Source organism: Pseudophryne corroboree, chromosome 3 (genome assembly GCF_028390025.1).
Source record: "Pseudophryne corroboree isolate aPseCor3 chromosome 3, aPseCor3.hap2, whole genome shotgun sequence".
Taxonomy (NCBI): domain Eukaryota; kingdom Metazoa; phylum Chordata; class Amphibia; order Anura; family Myobatrachidae; genus Pseudophryne; species Pseudophryne corroboree.
The window spans coordinates 225,140,917-225,163,331 of record NC_086446.1 but is presented as its reverse complement, the minus strand read 5'-3'; the positions used below and the strand labels follow the sequence as shown (position 1 = coordinate 225,163,331).

At 41.9% G+C, this 22,415-nt stretch overlaps 1 protein-coding gene across 5 annotated transcripts in view; it reads right to left on the bottom strand.

Moving 5' to 3' along the window:
* Positions 1 to 22,415, bottom strand: part of OGDHL (oxoglutarate dehydrogenase L) — a 245,586-nt gene that overhangs the window by 120,688 nt on the left and 102,483 nt on the right. For all 5 annotated transcript variants that reach the window (XM_063958855.1, XM_063958856.1, XM_063958854.1 and 2 more), the window contains one exon: positions 19,680 to 19,908. In XM_063958855.1, the coding sequence (XP_063814925.1) occupies positions 19,680 to 19,886 (207 nt within the window). In that variant the 5' untranslated portion in view covers positions 19,887 to 19,908. The remainder of the gene's footprint in view (positions 1 to 19,679; positions 19,909 to 22,415) is intronic.

Here is a 22,415-nt window from a genome sequence, read left to right as displayed (position 1 = left end):
TATCGCTGTGGGGGCTACACACGGAGCGATCCTGCTTAGAATCTAAGCAATCTAGTCAGAGAGATAAAGGGTGGGATGCACTAAAGAAAAAATGTAGCAAGAACCCAGTTTATGGGTTTTTACCGCATTTGCACTGAGCCCTCTATTCCCAGGCTTCAGTGCAGAGGGTAAAACCAGCTGGTAATGCCATAGGAGCCTATATGCTTCTTTCTGCACTGCGCAGACGGACTCCCAGGGCCGATACCCGGAAGTACTAATTGCATATGTTAGTGCATATACTATTAGTACCACTGCGATGAAGATGCGATCGGGTGGCAGAATGCATTCCGCCTTCTTAGTGCATCCCACCCATTGTGTAGTAGTTGCCCAAAGCAACTATTCAGCTTCTGGGGGAGATGTACTAAGCCATGGCGAGTGATAAAGTACCAACCAATCAGCTCCGAACCACCATGTTACAGTCTTTGTTTGAAAAATGACAGGTAAGAACTGACTGGTACTTTATCTCTCTCCACTTTATCACTCACAAGGCTTAGTGCACCTGCCCCCTAATGAGCCAAAACATGAAGACACATTTTCTAATGTTTTAAAGAGTTCACTGATGTCATTGTTATGTCATACAAAGAAAATCTTTACGGTCTTGACATATTTAAAAGCTACTGTATAACAGGCTTGTTTTGAAGAAAGTACAATATGTACTTTTATGTCTATTTGTTGGAACTTTCTTGGAGTACAGGGGAGTATAAAGAATGTGTGTGATTCAAACATGAATTTTTATAGTTAGAAAGAGAAAATTTGTAATTATCCCTAAAATGTTTCTAAATTTGTTGCCTGAACCCTGCTCACATAAGTTACAGTACAGTAGACTACCAAGAGCCCGGCAGTTGCACTGCTTCATTGTTCACTCCAACACGTATCTACAGCTTGTACCCGGCTGCTGAAAAGCATATCTGCAACATGGCCGAATCATTAATAGGGAAAAACTGAAAGAAACCTGCCAACACTACCGCCCCCCAACCAGACTTGCTTTGATTCATCAACTGTAGTTAATAGCTTCTCTGGAATACCATCCAGAACAATCCTGTTCACAAATTTCATGTAGTCTGGGGTCCATGGTTTCAGTTTAGGGATTATCCACTTCCGGGGACACACTAAACATCTCTACTGATTCTTCTTGATTCCTAGACATATATGCAATTGCGGTCGAATTCCGGCTGGAATTCGACCGTTTTTTAATTCGACAGTCAGACACCCGGCCGCCGGGACCCGAATTCGACATATTCAATAAAAAACGGATTCGACAGTCCCGCTGTCGAAAAACGGACCAATTGACGGATAGTTTGCATCCTGGATTCGACTTTTTGGACATCCCAAAAGTGTTTAAAAAACCCAGAAAAATATTGCATGGGGTCCCCCCTCCTAAGCATAACCAGCCTCGGGCTCTTTGAGCCGGTCCTGATTGTAAAAATACGGGGAAAAAATTGACAGGGGATCCCCCGTATTTTTACAACCAGCACCGGGCTCTGCGTCCGGTCCTGGTGCAAAAAATACGGGGGACAAAAAGACATAGGGGTCGCCCGTATTTTTAACACCAGCACCGGGCTCCACTAGCTGGAGAGATAATGCCACAGCCGGAGGACACTTTTATACCGGTCCCTGCGGCCGTGGCATTAAATCCCGAACTAGTCACCCCTGGCCGGGGTACCCTGGAGGAGTGGGTACCCCTTAATCAAGGGGTCCCCCCCTCCAGCCACCCAAGGGCCAGCGGTGAAGCCCGAGGCTGTCCCCCCCATCCAAGGGCTGCAGATGGGGGGCTGATAGCCTTGTGTCAAATAAAAAAATATTGTTTTTTGTAGCAGAACTACAAGTCCCAGCAAGCCTCCCCCGCAAGCTGGTACTTGGAGAACCACAAGTACCAGCATGCGGGGTGGAAACGGGCCCGCTGGTACCTGTAGTTCTACTGCAAAAAAAATACCCAAATAAAAACAGTACACGCACACCGTGAAAGTAAAACTTTATTACATACATGCCCTTGGGTGGCTGGAGGGGGGGACCCCTTGATTTAAGGGGTCCCCGCTCTTCCAGGGTACCCCGGCCAGGGGTGACTAGTTGGGGATGTAATCCACGGCCGCAGGGACCGGTATAAAAGTGTCCCCCGGCTGTGGCATTATCTCTCCAGCTAGTGGAGCCCGGTGCTGGTGTTAAAAATACGGGCGACCCCTATGTCTTTTTGTCCCCCGTATTTTTTGCACCAGGACCGGATGCAGAGCCCGGTGCTGGTTGTAAAAATACGGGGGATCCCCTGTCACTTTTTTTCCCGTATTTTTACAACCAGGACCGGCTCAAAGAGCCCGAGGCTGGTTATGCTTAGGAGGGGGGACCCCACGCATTTTTTTTCTTGATTTTTAACCCATTCCCACCCCTTACTACTGAAAAACATGCTCTGATCTCTCCATATTATTTTAGTCAGTAAAAAAAATATATATATATATTCTTTAAAAAAATATATAAATAATACTTGTGGCTCCTAATAGACAAACCAAGTAGATAATCCCTTCTAATATAAATAGATATGCTATTAGCAACAACAAAAAACACACACAAAAACATGTTTTTAAAATTTATTATTAGATTCCTCCATCAAAATGAGGCGGACTGGAATTGACGAAATGACTGTCGAAACGCACTGTTGTCGAATCGACATTCTTCAATTGAATATACTTTTGTCGAAAAGCCGCATTTTTACCATTGCAGACATGTCGAATTTGACAACTGTCGAATTTCAAAAAGTCGAATCTGAAACGGCCGTTTTTTTGTCGAAAAGTACTGTATTGCATTGTCAAAAAAAAATTTTGTGTCGAAAATGCCCCGTTTTTCGACATTTGCAGAAATTTGACCGCAATTGCATATACCCCCTAATCTTTTGTCCTCCAGAGTCCTTTACTCTCTCTACTCTCCCTTGCAGATACCTTTTTTTTACTAGTATTATTCCACATTATTGTTGCTTGTGGTCCTCATTTGAGTGAACTGAAACAATGCAGTAAATGCGCACACACACACATAGGGTGCAAGAAGCCAGAGGTGTAGGCGTTTGTGTGAGAATGCACACATTTTTAAAGCGGCAATCATTTACAAGGCAAAACCAACCTAATTTTGCCTTGTAAATGATTTCCGCTTTAAAAATACGGGAATTTAACCCACACTGTAGGTGTAGAAGATGAACCAGGTCAGAGAGGTACTAAATCTGCCTAGCATCACTTAAGACTCCACAAACTCCTCCCTTAACAATTTCATAGGACTGGAGAAAACCACACCTACTGTAACATTCTTAATCTTAAAGGGTAAACACCTTCAACACATTAAAGAGGCAATACACAGAGAAACACCTTATGATTTAATCTTCCTCAGTCTTTTGGGGATGTCTTTAAGTGTACTTTGTAGGTTTTAATATATTTAGTCTATCTGCATATATTCAGATGTAAAAGGAATAATAAGCCGTAAAAATAGATACAGTAATTAAACAGGGTTGGAAAAAAAACTGTTTTTAAACCATTTATTTTTGCATTAATGTTTTAATGGAAAAACAAATGTTGAATCCCGCTTATTATATTAATACTGTGAAACATTGCTATGTATTAGAAACTTTGATCAACTATGTTTAATGGTTTCTAACATTAATAAGCCAAAGTTATTAGGTTTTGATATGTTTTAGTTTACTTCTTTCAATAAAAACAATATTTTATGCTATTATTGCTGTCCTAATTTAAATTTGTAAAACCCAAAAACAATCCCCCATTGTGCTTTTTGTTTATAATTGCATTACCTTTATTCCTATATTTTTGTCATGTGACCATTGTTAATCTTTCTGCTTTGTTATTTATCTGTGATTTTGCTACTTGGTCATTCTCTGTGCTTCATTGTTTTCATTTGCTGTCAAAAATAAACAGACTAAAAAATTTTTAAATATCGAAAGAAATATCAAAAGATATTTACAATACATAGATGATGTTACAACTATATGCAGGGCCCTCCATTTAAAATGGAAAATAAGTCCCAGAGCTTTGTGAGGGAACACAGACACCTGTACTGCACTCGGGCAGGACTCCCCTATGTCCTCTGTTGCAGTTTCCATGTTCTTCCCGTTCCATCTCCTCCCAGTAATGCAGCAATAGGAGGTGAAGTATCACATACTGTAGGTGGATGCTACTTGACAATCACCACAAGTGATGTGAATCCTCAGAATGCCATGTGCTGTACTCACGGAAGTAATCTGAGGTTCTGGGTCATTTTCTCGGAGATATGAAAATGCAGAATGTGTGCAGAGAAACAGGAATGACAGAAAGGAGGGTTATATAGGGGGCATGTGATGATCAGTGTTACGGACTTAACAACAAACAGCACAAAGAATTTGTACAACAAATTCACAGAAGTTATTGGTTTTTGTTACGTCACTTTTGGTTTGATATAAAATTATGGCAGCTAATTACTACGTACCATTTGTGGTCACAACAACTTTATGAGTGTTGCAGTGTGTGGTGTAGAATGTAAAGTTTGTCAGTGTAGTTGTGTGCTGCTTTAGTTTTCACCGTGTAAGGCATGAATGTAAAAAGGGGACATTGCACCTGTCGTCTCACAATGGGCCCATTACGGGATATAGTTATTATCCCAGCGGTCAGAATACAGACGCCGGGATCCCGGCCGCCAGAATGCTGACAGGGGGCCTAGCACTATTCCCACTCGTGGGTGTCCACGACACTCAGAGTGGGAAACCCATTAAACACAAACCTGCACTTAGGAGTTAGTAATAAAAGTCTCAGTTGATTAATAGTCAATCTTGACCCTGGCGTCATTATTCAAACCTAGAACTCACCATAAAGACATGGAATATTTGTGTAAACATACAGCATGTTTTAATGACACCTCCATGCAACGTTATCAGTTGAATAGTTTCAAGAGACACTGGCACAAAGTGTAGTACTATACTGAAAACCAAACAGAAATCTGAAGGCAGCATAAGGGAATAGCTACAAACTGCTGGGAATGCTAACAAGTTCAAAGTCCTTCAAAATGACTTTGCTGGGAAAAGCACATAAAAAAAACATTAAACTTAGCGGCAACCTATAAAAGCGGTTTATGATAAGCAAGCTTTTACTCAATTACACTAATTGCTGTACCCACTTCTGTGGCAAATGAGTCACAATTTATATGGCCTACTCGAAATATGGGTACTGTAATTAATGATACTTCAGAGAGATGGCATCCCTGTCCCCAAGAAATGTAACTCTGGCTTGTGACTATCCCAGACCTCTGCCCCCAGCACAAGAAGAACAAAGTCTTGTGTATATCAGTCAACTAAAGCGGATGTCAAGTTTAATATAAAACTGCTCAATGGTACTGGAGAAGGATCATTTAGCACATGTTCCTTCTCCAGGACTCCTCCTATAGCCACTCCCATTCCATGAATCAAGGAGTCACTAGTAGCTTGATCCTGAAGCAGCCCATGCCACTAGAGGCCTCAGTTCACCCAGTCCTCTTCAACAGAGCAGAAAAGAAGTTCTCTATTGGAAAGGACAGGAAAAAAGCTTGTGCTGGGTACACACTATCAGATAACATCTGCCGATTATTGGATGGGTGTGCACACGTACACACTGAGCAAATTCTAGATCACGGTGTACTTCCTTCAGATCTCTTCAACAGGATCAGGAGGTCAGGAACAAGATCGTGCAGCATACCAGATTCCGATCTAATTTTTGCAGAAGCGTTTGAAGCTGCTCATTGGCTATCACTCCTGCTTATAGACTGTCCAATTATGGGGCCGCTCAGTCAATTATCTACTGGTCGGCCCAAATGATTTGGTTGTTTGTATTCAGATTTAGTCTTCCAGCTCTGTGAGCTCAAAGTTCAACTTCAGGTAATGGAAGGGGTCCTGGTGGAGGGGCCCACCACATTCTTCGGATCAAAAAGTGAAAGTTGGACAAAAAACTGAACTTTGCTTTTACCTATAAAGACACAGAATCTGGACAATATTGCTCACTCCTCAATGGCAGAAATATATACACTGCTCAAAAAATAAAGGGAACACTTAAACAACACAATGTAACTCCAAGTCAATCACACTTCTGTGAAATCAAACTGTCCACTTAGGAAGCAACACTGATTGACAATCAATTTCACATGCCGTTGTGCAAATTGAATAGACAACAGGTGGGAGTTATAGGCAATTAGCAAGACATCCCCAATAAAAGAGTTGTTCTGCAGGTGGTGACCACAGACCACTTCTCAGCTCCTATGCTTTCTGGCTGATGTTTTGGTCACTTTTGAAAGCTGGCGGTGCTTTCACTCTAGTGGTAGCATGAGACGGAGTCTACAACCCACACAAGTGGCTCAGGTAGTGCAGCTCATCCAGGATGGCACATCAATGCGAGCTGTGGCAAGAAGGTTTGCTGTGTCTGTCAGCGTAGTGTCCAGAGCATGGTGGCGCTACCAAGAAAAAGAGGGGGAGGCTCGACATCTCCGTACTATCAAACCCGAACAAATTTGCCCGACTGGACGAGGAATCGGAGGATGATAGTGAAGAAATGACGGTGCCGGAGGAGACTGCTCCCTCTAGCATCCAGAGGAGCGGTCCCTCTGGCGCAGTTGGGATAAAAGATAATGAGGCACCTAGTCAGATGGTGGTGGTAGGGAAACAAATTTGCCCGACTGGACGAGGAATCGGAGGATGAGAGTGAAGAAATGACGGTGCCGGAGGAGACTGCTCCCTCTAGCATCCAGAGGAGCGGTCCCTCTGGCGCAGTTGGGATAAAATATAGTGAGGCACCTAGTCAGATGGTGGTGCTAGGGGATTCTATCATCAAGAAGGCAGATAGGGCAATCTGCTACCGAGAACCGTGATCGCCGTACAGTCTGTTGTCTCCCGGGTGCTCGGGTACGGCACATCGCGGACCGGGCAGATAGATTGTTGGGAGGGGCTGGGAAAGACCCGGCGGTCTTGGTGCACGTTGGCACCAATGACAAAGTTAGCGGGAGGTGGGATGTCCTTAAGAAAGACTATAGGGACTTAGGAAAGAAATTTAAGGCAAGGACATCTAAGGTGATATTCTCCGAAATATTACCCGTGCCACGCGCTAGTCCAGGGAGGCAGAGGGAGATTAGGGAGGTAAATGTGTGGCTTAGGGATTGGTGCAGGAAAGAGGGGTTTGTGTTCCTGGAACACTGGGCGGACTTCTCGGTCAGGCGCCATCTCTTTTGTCGTGACGGATTGCACCTGACTGAGGAGGGGGCAGCGGTGCTGGGGGGGGAAGAATGGTTAGAAGGTTGGAGGAGATTTTAAACTAGGAGCCTGGTGGGAGGGTTTAGCTAGAAACTACGGGGCGTGCAGTGAGAATAGTGGGTATGGCGGTGGTAAACGAAATGGGGGAGAAGTTGGGGGGAGGGTAAGAGCAGGTGGTAAGGTTACTAACATGGGTACTAAAAGAGATTTTACCAAAGCACTAACCAATGACGATTACAGGTCATCATTGCTACATAAGGTGAAAGATGTCCCTAACGCAAGGGAAAATACTTATCTTAGTTGTATGTATGTAAACGCTAGAAGCATTACTGGTAAAAAGGGCGAACTAGAAATACTTGCAGCAAGCAAACAGTATGATATTATAGGCATTACTGAAACTTGGTGGGACGAATCTCATGATTGGACAGTCAATCTAGAGGGCTATACACTGTTTAGGAGAGACAGACTAAATAAAAAAGGTGGAGGGGTGTGTCTTTACGTAAAGCCGTTTTTAAAACCTGATATACGGGAAGATATTCAGGAGGGGACTGTAGACACTGTCTAGCCATTATGGGTAGATATTGCATGCAGATGAAAGCAGGTTCTCACTGAGCACATGTGACAGAGTCTGGAGACGCCAAGGAGAACGTTCTGCTGCCTGCAACATCCTCCAGCGTAACCGGTTTGGCAGTGGGTCAGTAATGGTGTGGGGTGGCATTTGTTTGGGGGGCCGCACAGTCCTCCATGTGCTCGCCAGAGGTAGCCTGTCTGCCATTAGGTACCGAGATGAGATCCTCAGACCCATTGTGAGACCATATGCTGGTGCGGTTGGCTCTGGGTTCCTCCTAATGCAAGACAATGCCAGACCTCATGTGGCTGGAGTGTGTCAGCAGTTCCTGCAAGACAAAGGCATTGATGCTATGGACTGGCCCGCCCGTTCCCCAGACCTGAATCCAATTGAGCACATCTGGGACATCATGTCTCGCTCCATCCACCAACGCCACGTTGCACCACAGACTGTCCAGGAGTTGGCGGATGCTTTAGTCCAGGTCTGGGAGGAGATCCCTTAGGAGACCATTCGCCACCTCATCAGGAGCATGCCCAGGCGTTGTAGGGAGGTCATACAGGCATGTGGAGGCCACACACACTACTGAGCCTCATTTTGACTTGTTTTAAGTACATTACATCAAAGTTGGATCAGCCTGTAGTGTGTTTTTCCACTTTCATTTTGAGTGTGACTCCAAATCCAGACCTCCATGGGTTAATAAATTTGATTTACATTGATAATTTTTGTGTGATTTTGTTGTCAGCACATTCAACTATGTAAACAACAAAGTATTTAATAAGAATATATCATTCATTCAGATCTAGGATGTGTTATTTTAGTGTTCCCTTTATTTTTTTGAGCAGTGTATTATTTATATACAGTATTAGGAGAGACAGCAGCAGCCGCAGTCAGGTATGAGTATTAGCATAATGGTCTGCAGAATGCAGCATATTAATGATGTGATCACTGATGGGCTAAAACCAAACCTAGTAAGATGTGTGGCAGGTAGGCAAGGGGTGTACCTACAGTATATGACAAAGATCATTCCTGTTCCTCCCTGTGATGTCACACGTGTACTTGCTACTGCACACCTAGTCTCACTAATGACTCCCATTACCATTAAAAATAGTTGCCAGTGGTACACTTCCTTTAGTATCACTGCATCTCACAAAGATACTTTTACACTGCTAGTATTTACCATTACTTACCTGTCTGGGGAGGTCCAGTGGTGTCAACTCCTGTCTTGCCAGCAATGGGTTAATGTCAAATGCATATGGGCAGCTGCTGTCCACACATGTGCATAGCTTTTAAACCTGATGGAGATTCAGTAGATCCCAAAGTGCTCTCCACTGGCGGCAGGGAGGACCTGATCAGTAATGCCCTCTATAGATGGCATTACCTAGTGGCGAAAAGTGGAGCATGATAAATACAGTTAGGCTGCAATCCTCATAAGTACTAATAACTGATGGTACAGATGGAGCCTCGCTCATCTATACCGTCAATGGCATTTAATGGAGTCGCATTGTGCCTGGTCGCAGGGTGGCGCAGAGAGCTTAGTTTGCGTATGGCGTTACCAGTGAGTGTAATACTAGTGAACATACACCAGATGTCGCTTTGAAAATCACCATTGCGCATGCGTGAGTTGTCCAATAAAATACTATAGTGCAAGAATCACCGTTGCGCATGAGTGAGGTCTCCATTGAAATACACTATAGCACAAGAACTACTGTACTTTACTGTACATATCTGTGGCTATGTTGGCCTAGTGGTATTGCCGATGGTTACCATGCACTTCACCATTCTGAGTGTAATAGCGGCTCTATCTGCACTACTGTATGTATATTAATCGCTCCTGCTGGCTTTCATTGGGGGAAGGGAACACAGAGGGCACATTCATTTGTAAGGTATATTAGCATTGTGCATGCACCGAGACATCGAGAGATACCTGGCGTGAGTGAGCCGTCAGTTGCCAGACAGCTCTGCTAACGTTGGGCATCTTTTTGTCATAAATGCATCTTATACCGATTGCTATGTGAATAGGACGCACAAGCAGCTTCTGCTGATTAAAATTATATACAGCATGCCTATAGCGGCTCTATCTGCATCCAAAATGAAACGTTATAGGGTTTTCCAGGAAAACACTGTAGCCGCATTTTGTATGCAAATAGTCACACACAGAATATAGGCATGCTGCATATTATTTTATCAGCAGAAGCTGCTTGTGTGTCCTATTACATAACTTTACATCTATGAAAGAAAAAAACGTAAACAAAGATGATTGGCGCTACGGAGTCCTGCCGCGGCATGGTGTGACTGCAAGGGCTGTTTAGCATGACTGCAGCAAGGATGCAAGAGGACACATCTGTAGATTTGCTCAGCGTCTCCAATGCACACAAAGAAAAGCACAGTTCAGAGTTCTATATAGCTTGGCATAGTGGTATCACTGACGGTTGCCATGCCCATGAGCTAGGGTTCCATTCCCGTAAAGGACACACTTGTATTGTATATCTGTTTAAAAATTAGCATCCACAATTTTTTTCTAATTTTGCCAAAACAAGTCCTGTCATACTTTGTATACAGTCTCAGACATCAACACAGACATACAGTGAAAATTAGAAAAAAAAACTGTTGGTGCTACTTATTACACAAATATACGGGATCAGTACGAAATCCCGCCGGACGGATACCAACACCGGGATCCCAACTGGCACAATCCCAACAGGGGGGCGAGCGCAAAGCAGTCCCTTGCAGGCTCGCTGCGCTCGCCACGCTGTGGGCACTTATTTATTCTCCCTCTATGGGCTCGTGGACACCCACAGAAGGAGCATATGTCAGGATTGTGCCGGTAAGGATCCCGGTGTCGGTATTTCGACCGCCGGGATTCCGTCCGGCGGGATCTTGACCGCATCCCAAATATACAAGTGTAACTTTTGAAATTACAAGAACCTTATCTTTAGGAGACTGAGCAATGGACCATTGATTTAATACGTAAATTTGCGTCTGTATACACTATTTTTCTTTCTTTATTTATTTTTTTGGTCCCAACAGAGAATTAATATTTTCTACAGCGTCCCTTTATTTACAGTACACCCTATATATTTACGCTATACACTTCAAGTTCCTGATTGACTCTCTCCGTCTGACTGTTGGTCTGTGTGTATAACAGGGGTGGGGAACCTCCGGCCCGCGGGCCGTATACGGCCCGTGAAGCCGTTTGGTCCGGCCCACCAGCTTGTCTCAGTGAGACACGCTGCGTGTCTCAGCTGTCAGAACAGGGAGGAGAGCACGGCTGTCGGGTGGGAGCGGTGGCGTGTAGAACTTCAAACCAGCCGCCGGTCCGTGAGCCAATCAGAGCTCGCGGACCGGCAGCCAATCAGGAGCCGCGGCTGCCGGTCCGCGAGCTCTGATTGGCTCTCGAACCGGCGGCTGGTTTGAAGTACTACACGCCGCCGCTCCCACCCGACAGCCGCGATCTCCCCCGTGTCCCGCCGAAAGGAGCACGGTAAGCAGCACGGAGGGGAGAGGGGAGGGCATCTGTATACCTGGCACTGTGGGGGCATTTGTATACCTGGCACTGTGGGGGCATCTGTATAACTGGCACTGTGGGGGCATCTGTATAACTGGCACTGTGAGGGGCATTTGTATACCTGGCACTGTGGGGGCATCTGTATACCTGGCACTGTGGGGGCATCTGTATACCTGGCACTGTGGGGGCATCTGTATACCTGGCACTGTGAGGGGCATTTGTATACCTGGCACTGTGGGGGCATCTGTATAACTGGCACTGTGAGGGGCATTTGTATACCTGGCACTGTGGGGGCATCTGTATACCTGGCACTGTGGGGGCATCTGTATACCTGGCACTGTGGGGGCATCTGTATACCTGGCACTGTGGGGGGCATTTGTATACCTGGCACTGTGGGGGCATCTGTATACCCGTCACTGTGGGGGCATCTGTATACCTGTCACTGTGGGGGCATTTGTGGATCTGGCACTGCACTATTGGGGGCATATGTGTATCACGTCCCATTTTAACTGGCCGCACCCATTTTTTGGGCGAGCGCGCACACACAGTACCTCTAAGGGGCAGACCTACTGGGGGGCAGGGTAATTTTTTAAGTTGAGAATTTTTGTATGGCCCCCGAAGGATTTTATAAATATACAAATGGCCCTCGGTAGAAAAAAGGTTCCCCACCCCTGGTGTATAACATTGCAGTTGTCACTGGCCATTTGCCAGAGCTTGTTGAGAGTACACTATTACAGTACAATTACTGTACTGTATATCCATCTACTGCTATTCGCTACAGTACTGGATTAGTGGAGCATTAACCACCCAGTGGTGAAGATGTGTATTGCATGCTTTGTATGTTGTCGCACGTCAATGAGCCTCTCCGTGCAACACCTTAACAACCTGAGCTATAGCTAAGGCACGACAAATACTATATTAAGGCGGAGAAACTGCAACAATGAGGGAGGCTCCATCTGTAAGTGGATTAAGGCAAGATAAATCAGATTTTTCTGGTGGTAACTCTTTGATATATGGCTTATAGCAGTGAAAAGGCCAATTTTCTTCTTCATAAATAGAGTCCTAAAAGCGGGAAAGAGTATTCTCTGACTTTTTTTTTACCATCATTGGTCTGAAATACTTTATATTCCAGATATCTACAGCTGGGAGCCTTTCCTGGAGGTAATTAAATTATAAATATAAATAGATGATATATACAGTACACAACATATACTAAAGTTTATTAATATCTGGTGGGCCATTATGCAATAGGTAGCATCTATCCTTGTGTATCAATGTCTATTTCCCTATAGATTGTAAGCTTGCGAGCAGGGCATTCCTACCTCTATATCTGTCTGTTTTTACTCAGTTTTGTTCTATTACTGTTCTAATTGTAAAGTGCATGGAATATGCTGCACTATATAAGAAATTGTTAATAATAATAATAATTAATTAATTAATTAATATACCTGCTTTAAAATATGGAATCCCTGTTTGGGACAACAATTCAATAAAAATACTGTGTGTTAAAAAGTAGCCTAATGGGTACATGTCCAGCATTTCCTGAGGTAAATGCTGACCATGTACCCATTGGCAAAACTCAGTATTGCTTTGCTTTAACATATGCATGCAACATGCTTATGCTATATGCGCCATGGCTCCATGCTACCGATCAGCTTGCAGTGTCCCTGCTAGGGAACGAATCAGTCTGGAGATCTACTGTATATTAAAAGCCACCACCAATGGCTTTACAGAGACTACATAAAGAAGCAGAGAGAAAACCCCTCATTCTCATGCCATCTCCAAAAAGGAAAATTCACTTAAATTCAGAGCTTAAGTTAAAAATACAAGTATCACCCACAAGTAATAAATGTTTACATGTTTTGTGGGTAACATACAATATTTTAAGGAATGCTTAATTATCATTAACATATTGAGCAATGCTTTACATTGAATGTTTAACTCATCACATCAAAGCCCCAATGGAGCTTACAGTCTAAATGACCTAACACATAAACATACACACACACACACACACTGGTAGACTTCAACAGAACCAAATGAGTAGGGGGAAAGTAGCAATGACAGACACATTTTTGTCTGCTTCTGCTAACTTTTTCAAGCTGTATGTTAATTCATTTTAATTTTGCTCATAGACTGCTCAATATATATTATTTGACTATCTAGGTAACTACTAGCGCAGTTTATTTCTACTCTGGGATAAGTATGTGACATATAGGAACTGGATGTCAGGGAAGCAGAGGTTCCTGGTGTGAAAGCTATGGAACGGCATAGGACAGTTCAGTAGAGGAGGTACCTGGGTGTGCAGTGAAGAAAAAGAGGGAGATGGAGAAAAAAAAAGAAAAGAAGAAGAGGTGAGAGAGAGAGAAAATAGGGTCAGGTAGAGGGAGAGTTTCAGAGTGAGAGTTAAGGAGAGGGAGAAAGAGGTTGGTAAAAAAAGAAAGAGAAAGAGTGAAAAAAAAAAAAAAACAACGAGGAAACATAGAAACGGAATTTGACTCCTCATAAGAACCACTTGGCCCATCCAATCTGCCCATATTTTTAACCATATTGTTATCTCAAACCCAATTTGAAAAAAAATGGTAGCACAAGAGAGAAAAAAATAGAGAGAGCAAGATAAAAAAAGGGAGAGAGCAAGAGATAAAAAGAGGGAGAGAGCAAAAGAAAAAAAGTGGGGGAGAGCAAGAGAAAAAAGTGGGGGAGAGCAAGAGAAAAAAGTGGGGGAGAGCGAGAGGAAAAAAAAGAGGGAGAAAAAATAGGGGGAGGGGCGATTGAGAGAAGCAAAGAATCAGGGGAATGAAGGGAGGAAGGGAAATAGGTGAGAGAGATGGAGGAAAGAGTAAGTGACAAGGAAAGGAGGAGAAAGTGAGACCGGCAAAGAAAAAAAAAAGAGAGAGAGAGACAGTCGGGTTGGAAAAACTCAGAGGAGAGAGAGAGATCAAAGAGATGGAAAGGGGGGAAGGTTACAGAGATGTTGCCAGCACAACAGCTCAAGTATACATGCAGTTCATGTTTTTTATGCAGTTTGCATGCTTGTGACTCAGCAAATGATGCAATCAAAAGTTTAGCTCATAAACGACTGCAAAAAAAGGCATGAGTATCCTAAAATGCTATAAAAAATGCTGCATATTGTAATAAATATAGATCTTTCTTGCGTTGGGAGAAATTTATTCCAACACTTTGAGAGATGGCTTCTAAGTCATAAATCAGAACATACATGATGAATATGGATTTCTAAAATTGACGGAGAATAAAATGCCCCCCAAACCCCCCCCCCCCCCCCCAGACGCTAATAATGCAGTACTTCAATTTATAGCTAAAATTTACAAATCATTGTAATCACTTAATGTATCCCTAAGTGGATAGGGAGTATCAGAGGTTTATCCACTCAGAGGTGATTCCAATAGAAAACTCTGTATCTGTATCTTCAGCACCTATGGGCCAACGTATGGGACTACCCTGCTCTATTTTATACAAACATACAGTACAGTACATACTCTATATGCATGAACACTTGATTTACTATAGTTGTATATTAAATGATTATTCCTAATGCTTGACATAATGGAAAATGCTATACACTGGTACGTACATTAAATGTGTAAACTGCCTCCAATAACTAAGGCGTTAAACAATCTGCTTATGGCGGAAGGATCAAGTTGTAGAAGAAGGAGCAAATACTACAGACAAATTGAGGAGTTTACTGAGCTGCAAAGATTGATTACTGGATTGAATCATGTCTCCAAATAGAATTAATATGCCCCAGACAAAGGATCACTGGAATGAGACTGTATAAAGTCACATTGAGCAGCTCACAATACTGCAGCATCAGACAGAAATACATCACTGTCATAAATAGATTTAATGGAATATTTTGCCATTAGGCCTGAAATACTTTAAAAACAAGCTTTCAGGAAAATACCGACACTGGAAATGCCTCCAGAATATTAAAAAAAATAAATGAAAATAGTGAGAGAGGGAGAACACTGAACTTTAATCTCATTTCACAAAAGGTCAAAACAGGCTGTGATGGAAACTACTATTAAAATGGAAGCAAAAACATAAGCCCATAAATATACATAAATGCTTAGCAATGCTATGTATAAATCGAATTAAATACTTTAATTAATAGGTACCGTGTACAACGTTAGAGAAGTAGAAGACATGTTGGGTCCCGTAGTAAGTAAATTACTGGTCTGTGACCTAGTACCTTTTTGAGCTTCAGGAACCCCCTACAGAATTGATCATCAGGTAAGAACCACATTGCTAATCTAGTCTACGCATCCTTTATTTATTTTTCAACGACAACCTCAGAACCTAATTGTTCCTTAGATTTTGTTTCAAATTTAGGACTGCCTTGTGTCTAGAATTTAAATCCTCCTACCGCACTTTAAACATGCTTGAACAGACAGACTACAGAGGAAAACTCGCAAAATGATTGACGCAGTATTTACACATCATCAATATCGCCTTAATATTGATGTAAATCTTTAATATAAAATTGTATGTTCAAACCTATATACATACATACATACATACATACATACAATACATACACACACACACACACACACACACAAGGTGACACACATTGCTGAACAGGAAAAAGCGAATTTGCACTGTCCTGTCTCTTTGGGGGGAATTTAATTAGCTACGGTAACTTACCGCGGGCTGATTGACCCCATGGCTATTCAATTAGCTCCAAAGTGAGCCTGCCAGCAGTACTTAATGGTGATTTTTTTTTTTTGGACGTGTCTGAACACACACATAGAAAAATCCAAGATAATTAGGGTTTACGGGTGTCGCAACCTTGTTAACACACAAATCTGTGAACTTTTCATGGATTCTGTGTGTTACAGCCCATTAACATGTTGGCTCGTATAAAAAGTGGCTGGAATTGAATAGTCCCAGACACTAAAACCAGAGGCTACCACCCTTTTGCACCTGATTGAATTCCCTCCTATGTACATTTAAACTATAATAGTTGGTCTGGCACATAAATCTTTCACTGTATCTAAATTGTATTCAATAAAGAAATGTTAGGCAAAATTATATCAAATGTTGCAAGTAGTATGAAACACTGCTACAATTTAAGAACACATAAAAAGCAGCTACTAAGTAGTGAATATAAGAGTACGATACTCCTTGAACAGTCAACAGTCTAAAATGGTAATACGGTATTCACAAAAAATAGGTTCTCCCAATTGGAAGATTTACAGACAGTGAAATATTTATGTGCCAGACCAGAATAGCTGAAATACAGATACATGAGTTTGAGAGGCTTTGCCGTACCTCTAGGTGATTTTGCAGCAGAACTGTTTCTTGTTTATTTTCTTTTTTCTTATTTTGCTTTTATTGTATGAATTGTTTTTATTTCTTTGTAACAATTTGAGAGAGTGTGATTGGCGCAGTCAGATTCTCCCTTTTTGTGTTAGGATATATTAAAGAACAGCTATTTTACCTTTTAAACTTGCCAAACAGGTTCTAACAACCCAGGACTAGCAATTCTGTCTTACCTTAAATTGTGGTTATATGTGTACTGAAACGATAACCTTCGCTTTTAATGTGTTAACCTGTTTGCCATGTATACCAATGAAACAACCAATCCTTTATTTAAGGTAATTAAAAATACTGTATGTTTAACTATCAGACATTCCTCTCTATCGTGAGTAGGTGAATCCCTCGCATTGTCATTCTTCACTAACCCTTCTTCCTCCATCATAAATCCTGTATCCTTATATTATCCACGTGACTAACCCTCCCCGTGAGTCATCCAAGTTGCTGCTCCAGAGAGAAAATGACAATACATTACTTCCCTCTGCAGTACTTCCGCACTGAACCCTGGTCCCACCACTGCTTGACCATAGTTCTACTGATTAATTCCTCTATGAGCAATTTCAAATTTGGTGCTCTGGAATACTGGGCCAGATGCAAGGCAACCTGAGGCACTGACAGGCTATGTGTGTTGGTAGTTAGAGTAGAGTTGCTTATAATAAAGAGCTCAATTCAGTTGCTTAATTTCATTATAAAAAATTAATAAAATATTTGAAATGCTATCGTGCTGAGACTTGTAATCCCACACAGAAAAAAGAAAACTCTATACTCTATAGTACTAAGCACTGTTAATCAAAATAATTAATAAACTCTGAAATCTAACATAGAGCAAAATTTAGGTGTTTAGCATAATATTTGGGCAAAAATATATCGCCCCACCAACCGCGAGCAGGTGACCTCATCTGGTCAGTCCTTAAAAATAAGGTTCAAGTCCAAGGCACGGGACCCCCCAAGTCAGTACAGGACAACCGCCCCAAGACATCACACTAGTAAGAGGTTAAAGTACAGTATGTGTTACATAAATAAGAGACAGAAGTTACAGTAGGTGTTAGAAGTATTACATTGATGAGAAGTAATAATTAGAATTTCTAAAGGCGTTACATAGTTAGAAAATTAGCCCGGTCGCAGTTGGTGGGCCCATATATTTTTGGCCAAAAATATGCTAAGTGGCTCAGTTTTGTGCTTTGTTAGATTGCAGAATTTATTATAATTATTCAGATTAATAGTGCTTAGTACTACAAAGTGTGCATCTGCATTTTCTTTTTTTCTATTATATTTATTGCAAAGGAGGAGTCTTTTTCAATTGTTCTTGATTGTGTCACATAAGGGCAAAAAAGGTTCCTAACAGGGTTTATATGAACCTGGTTTATCAGTACTTAAAATATTGCACAAAATATTATATTAGTTAGGTTCAGCATTTACAATTGTGGTAAAGTTATGCTAGGTTATGCTAAATGGCGATTGTGAGTCACTGTTGCTGTGTTGCTAGAGGGATCCGCCCACACACAGGAAGAAAAATAAGGTGTGCTCACACCTAAATGGCCTGTATACAGAGCCTGGGTGGAGCTGAAGCAGCCAGAAGCCAAGCCAAGCTAGGAAGCCATACCTGTGGAGAGGCAGCCAGGTCTCTAAAGACTTTGAGACTTTGCAGGCAGACTAGCCGCCCATTATAGTCCGCCTATTATAGTGAGGTGTCAAGCAGTGAGTTAGAACCCTGCATGGTGGCTAGGCTTTTGTTATTTTCTGCTTATTTTGTGAAGACAACAATAAAATATGATCTTGTTTGTTTCATTGAAACCTGAGCAAGATGCAAATCCTTATTAAAAAACCTAGACATGGCACCACTGGCCTCCATAGAGCTACAAAAACCCAGATTATTACAGAATATAAAAAATGAACTAAATTAGGACACATCCTGATCCACTGATGCATTGTCAAATTTACGTAAGGTACATAGGGGGAGATCAAAGAAAGAGAGTGCTATATTGTGGTTGATGTGTGTATGATAAATTAGTGTGTAGGTAAAACCAATAAAAAAAAAAACAGAGTTAAAAAAAACCAAAACTATTTATTGAGCTGCTGAACACTACAAGCACAGATCATATTCTATATATAGGGGGAGATGTATGAAGTAGTGATAAGAGTGGAGAAGTGAGTCAGTGGAGAAGTTGCCCATGGGAACCAATCAGCATCTACCTATTATTTTAGAGTGTACTTGATAAATGTCACCTCAAAAGGATTGGGTCCTATGGGCAACTTCTCGACTCTTATCAATGCTTCATATGGGTTGGGAAGAAAGGGAGGGGGGGGGGGGGGGGGGGTGCGCTCGCAACAGGTTCTATTCCCACTCTATGGGTGTTGTGGACTAGAAGGGAATAGTCCCTTCTAGTCGGCATACCGACTGTCTGGATTTAGAGGGGGTGGGGGGGGGCAGGATGTAGCTGTCGGTAATGAGACCGGCAGTCTCCTGACCGCCGGTCACATAACTACATCCCCTCCATTCATCTCCCCTCATATTTACTATATTAACGGAATCAAGCTTATTTAACATTTAACACATAAAGCTCTGCTGTCATTATTCAGAATGTCTAGTGCTATGTGGGCTGCAGCTGTTGTTAAATGAGGTCTGCTGTAAATTCAACAAGGTGAGCTTCATTTCCCATTCAGGAAATGTCAAATTAGGCGTCTAATTACTAAGCTTTGTAGAGAGAGATAAAGAGGAGAAAGATAAAGTACCAGCCAATCAGTTCCTAACTGCCATGTTACAGGCTGTGTTTTTAAAATGACAGGAGCTGACTGGCTGGGCTTTATCTCTGTTCACTTTATGTTTCTCCAAGGCTTAGTACATATACCCGAGTGAGACCCATGGTCTCAGCTCTTCCCAAGCACACTGGACACTACTGAGGATGGGACAATGGATTTGTCCTACGGTGACGTAAATGTTGCAATGAAAAGTGTTTTATGGGCATCTTGGAAAGGACAATGATGTGCAGTTAAATTACCTTGTGGACACTTTTAGGATTCTCCAGCCATGCATAATACATTTCCTCTACATAACTGGAATTGGTTCCACTTAAGAAAGGCTCTTTGGCTCCAGAGGAATATACGCAGCATCTTGGTAGTAATGTCCTGAGGGTGGCTGTCTGCCTTACTAGCAAACCAATGCTACAAGGTTTTAGTTGAACAGCAAGTGACCAGAGGTAGCTCATCTTGTTTCATTTAGAAGCTCACCTGCAAAACAAATATAAATTATTTTGTATAGTCTAGCAAGATACTATATAAGAAAACCAAAAACCAGTTAACCATAACTATACAAAAACTTGCACATAAAAAAAATGTTTATTTACACAATATGCATTCACGTTGACTTTCTAAATAAAACTGTAAGAAATAATTTGTTAACATGTCAGGCCCCCATCAGCCACCATGGAATATATTGTCAGACTAACTTATTTTAGGATATGTTAACAGGAGTATTTTTAATTTCCTGAGAATCACAGAGGGCCGTTTACTAACATTACTGATCAAGGGTAAAATCGACACCATAACAGCAAATCATTAGCTTGTTTCCTGTCTAGTGCAAGTATACACAAAGAAAGCAAATACAGTGACTGGTTGATATTAGCGCAGATATGCTACTGAATAACATTCTCTTGAGCTAATGGCATACAGGTCCTTTAAGCTTCAGCATCTCTCATGGCCTGATTCAGAGTGGGCTGCATTGTAACCTCGGAAATAAATGCGGATCTCTGCCTCTACAAATAAATGTGTATTTTTGTTTGTCTGTCTGTTCATTCCGACATCATACAAAAGCAACTGGATGAATTTGGATGGCATTTTCACTATTGTATAGCTTAGTGACCTAGAAAGAAACTGAGGTATGTATTATCCTGATGTGCCATCAGGGAGAGGAGAAATAAAGGAAAAACCAGATGCTTGACACTCAGCGCATGCAGTGTGCAGGCAAGGGCCTGCTTCACTATGACGATCAACAAGTCACATGGACAGATGTTCAGGGCTGCAGGTGTAGATCTCAGGACCAGCTGCTTCTCCCATGGGCAGCTTTACGTGGCTTGCTTACGTGTCAGTAGCCCCAAGCCTCTTTCTGAGGTGCTCCCTGAAGGAAAAACTGTTTACAAAAAATCTTTTGATCAATGTGTACAATCTAAAATATACATCGCAATATTAGATGCCACTACTGTCTTTGGAAAATAATTTCTGCTGAGCAATAACCGACATCCACGCGAGCGAATATATATATATATATATATATATATATATATATATATATACATACACAGTAAAAGACCGGAAGGCCGGCACTCACTTAATGATCAGCATGGCGCCCCCGGTGCCCTCAGCAACGACAAAGTTAGACACATGAGAGAAGGAGAAGCGGCACTCACGGCTGGATATAAATAAGTACAGAGACCACAGCAATACGTATCAACGTTTCAATTCCAAAGAATTTTCGTCAAGATACAGATCTGTATCTTGACGAAAATTCTTTGGAATTGAAACGTTGATACGTATTGCTGTGGTCTCTGTACTTATTTAGATCCAGCCGTGAGTGCCGCTTCTCCTTCTCTCATATATATATATATATATATATATATATATATATATATATATATATATATATATATAATGGGAATAGTTGGCACTCGAAAAAACGTAAATACAGACCGGGGTGCCCTCCTAGGATGAATGCACGATGTGGGTGTTCATGATGACTGAAGCCACAATCCACTGACCCCCTCACCACAGAAACAGGCGGCACTCCACGAATTTGATGTGAGAGAAAAAATTTTATGGAACAAACTGCATGACGAGTGGCTTCAGTCATCATGAACACCCACATCGTATATATATATATATATATATATAAAAAACGACTTGGTGCATGGATTGGCACTCCCTCTCCATCTCACAAAACTGTAGCTCGTGCTCTCTGGAACTTGTAGTACAGCAGCAGAAAAGAGACAGTGGCACTCAGAGGCTTACTGTATATATGTGTATTCAAAACATCACCAAAATCAACTTTTTGGGGACGCAACACCCCTTTGTTACTCATCTTGACCCCCTTGAGTTGCAGCCCCGAAACGTCAGAGTTTGGTTGTGATGTATTGAATACACAGATATATTCTTTAAGCCTCCAAGTGCCGCTGTCTCTTTTCTGCTGATAGATAGATATATAAAATATATAAATATATAAGGTCGCACTCGCACGTCAGCAGTTAAGCAACAACTGGGGTGACTCCCAAGAAATCCAGAGTACAAGTCCGGACATCCACATATAGAAAACCAAGATAAGGGGGCACTCACCAGAAAAAAAGTTTTTTGGCACTTAAAAAAGCATTGATTTTAATTCAAACTTATCAGAACAACTGGAAAAGATAATTCAATCGACGTTTCGACCCATCTGGATCATCATCAGGATATACAGCAAAGACAGCTTTTGCAACAATGTGCATCTGTTCGCATTTACCACGGATGGATCGAAACGTCGATTGAATTATCTTTTTCAGTTGTTCTGATAAGTATGAATTAAAATCACATCACTGTATACACAATATGTTCCATTAGATATCTTTTTTTACACCTTGGTTGCATCCCATTTCTAAACCCTGCAATTCACAAGTTTCCTAAAATTTCATTTGAGATTGGAATATGTACAGTATATGGCTAGCAGATATTGTATTCTCACACTTTATCAAAGTACAAAGCACTCCCACTAT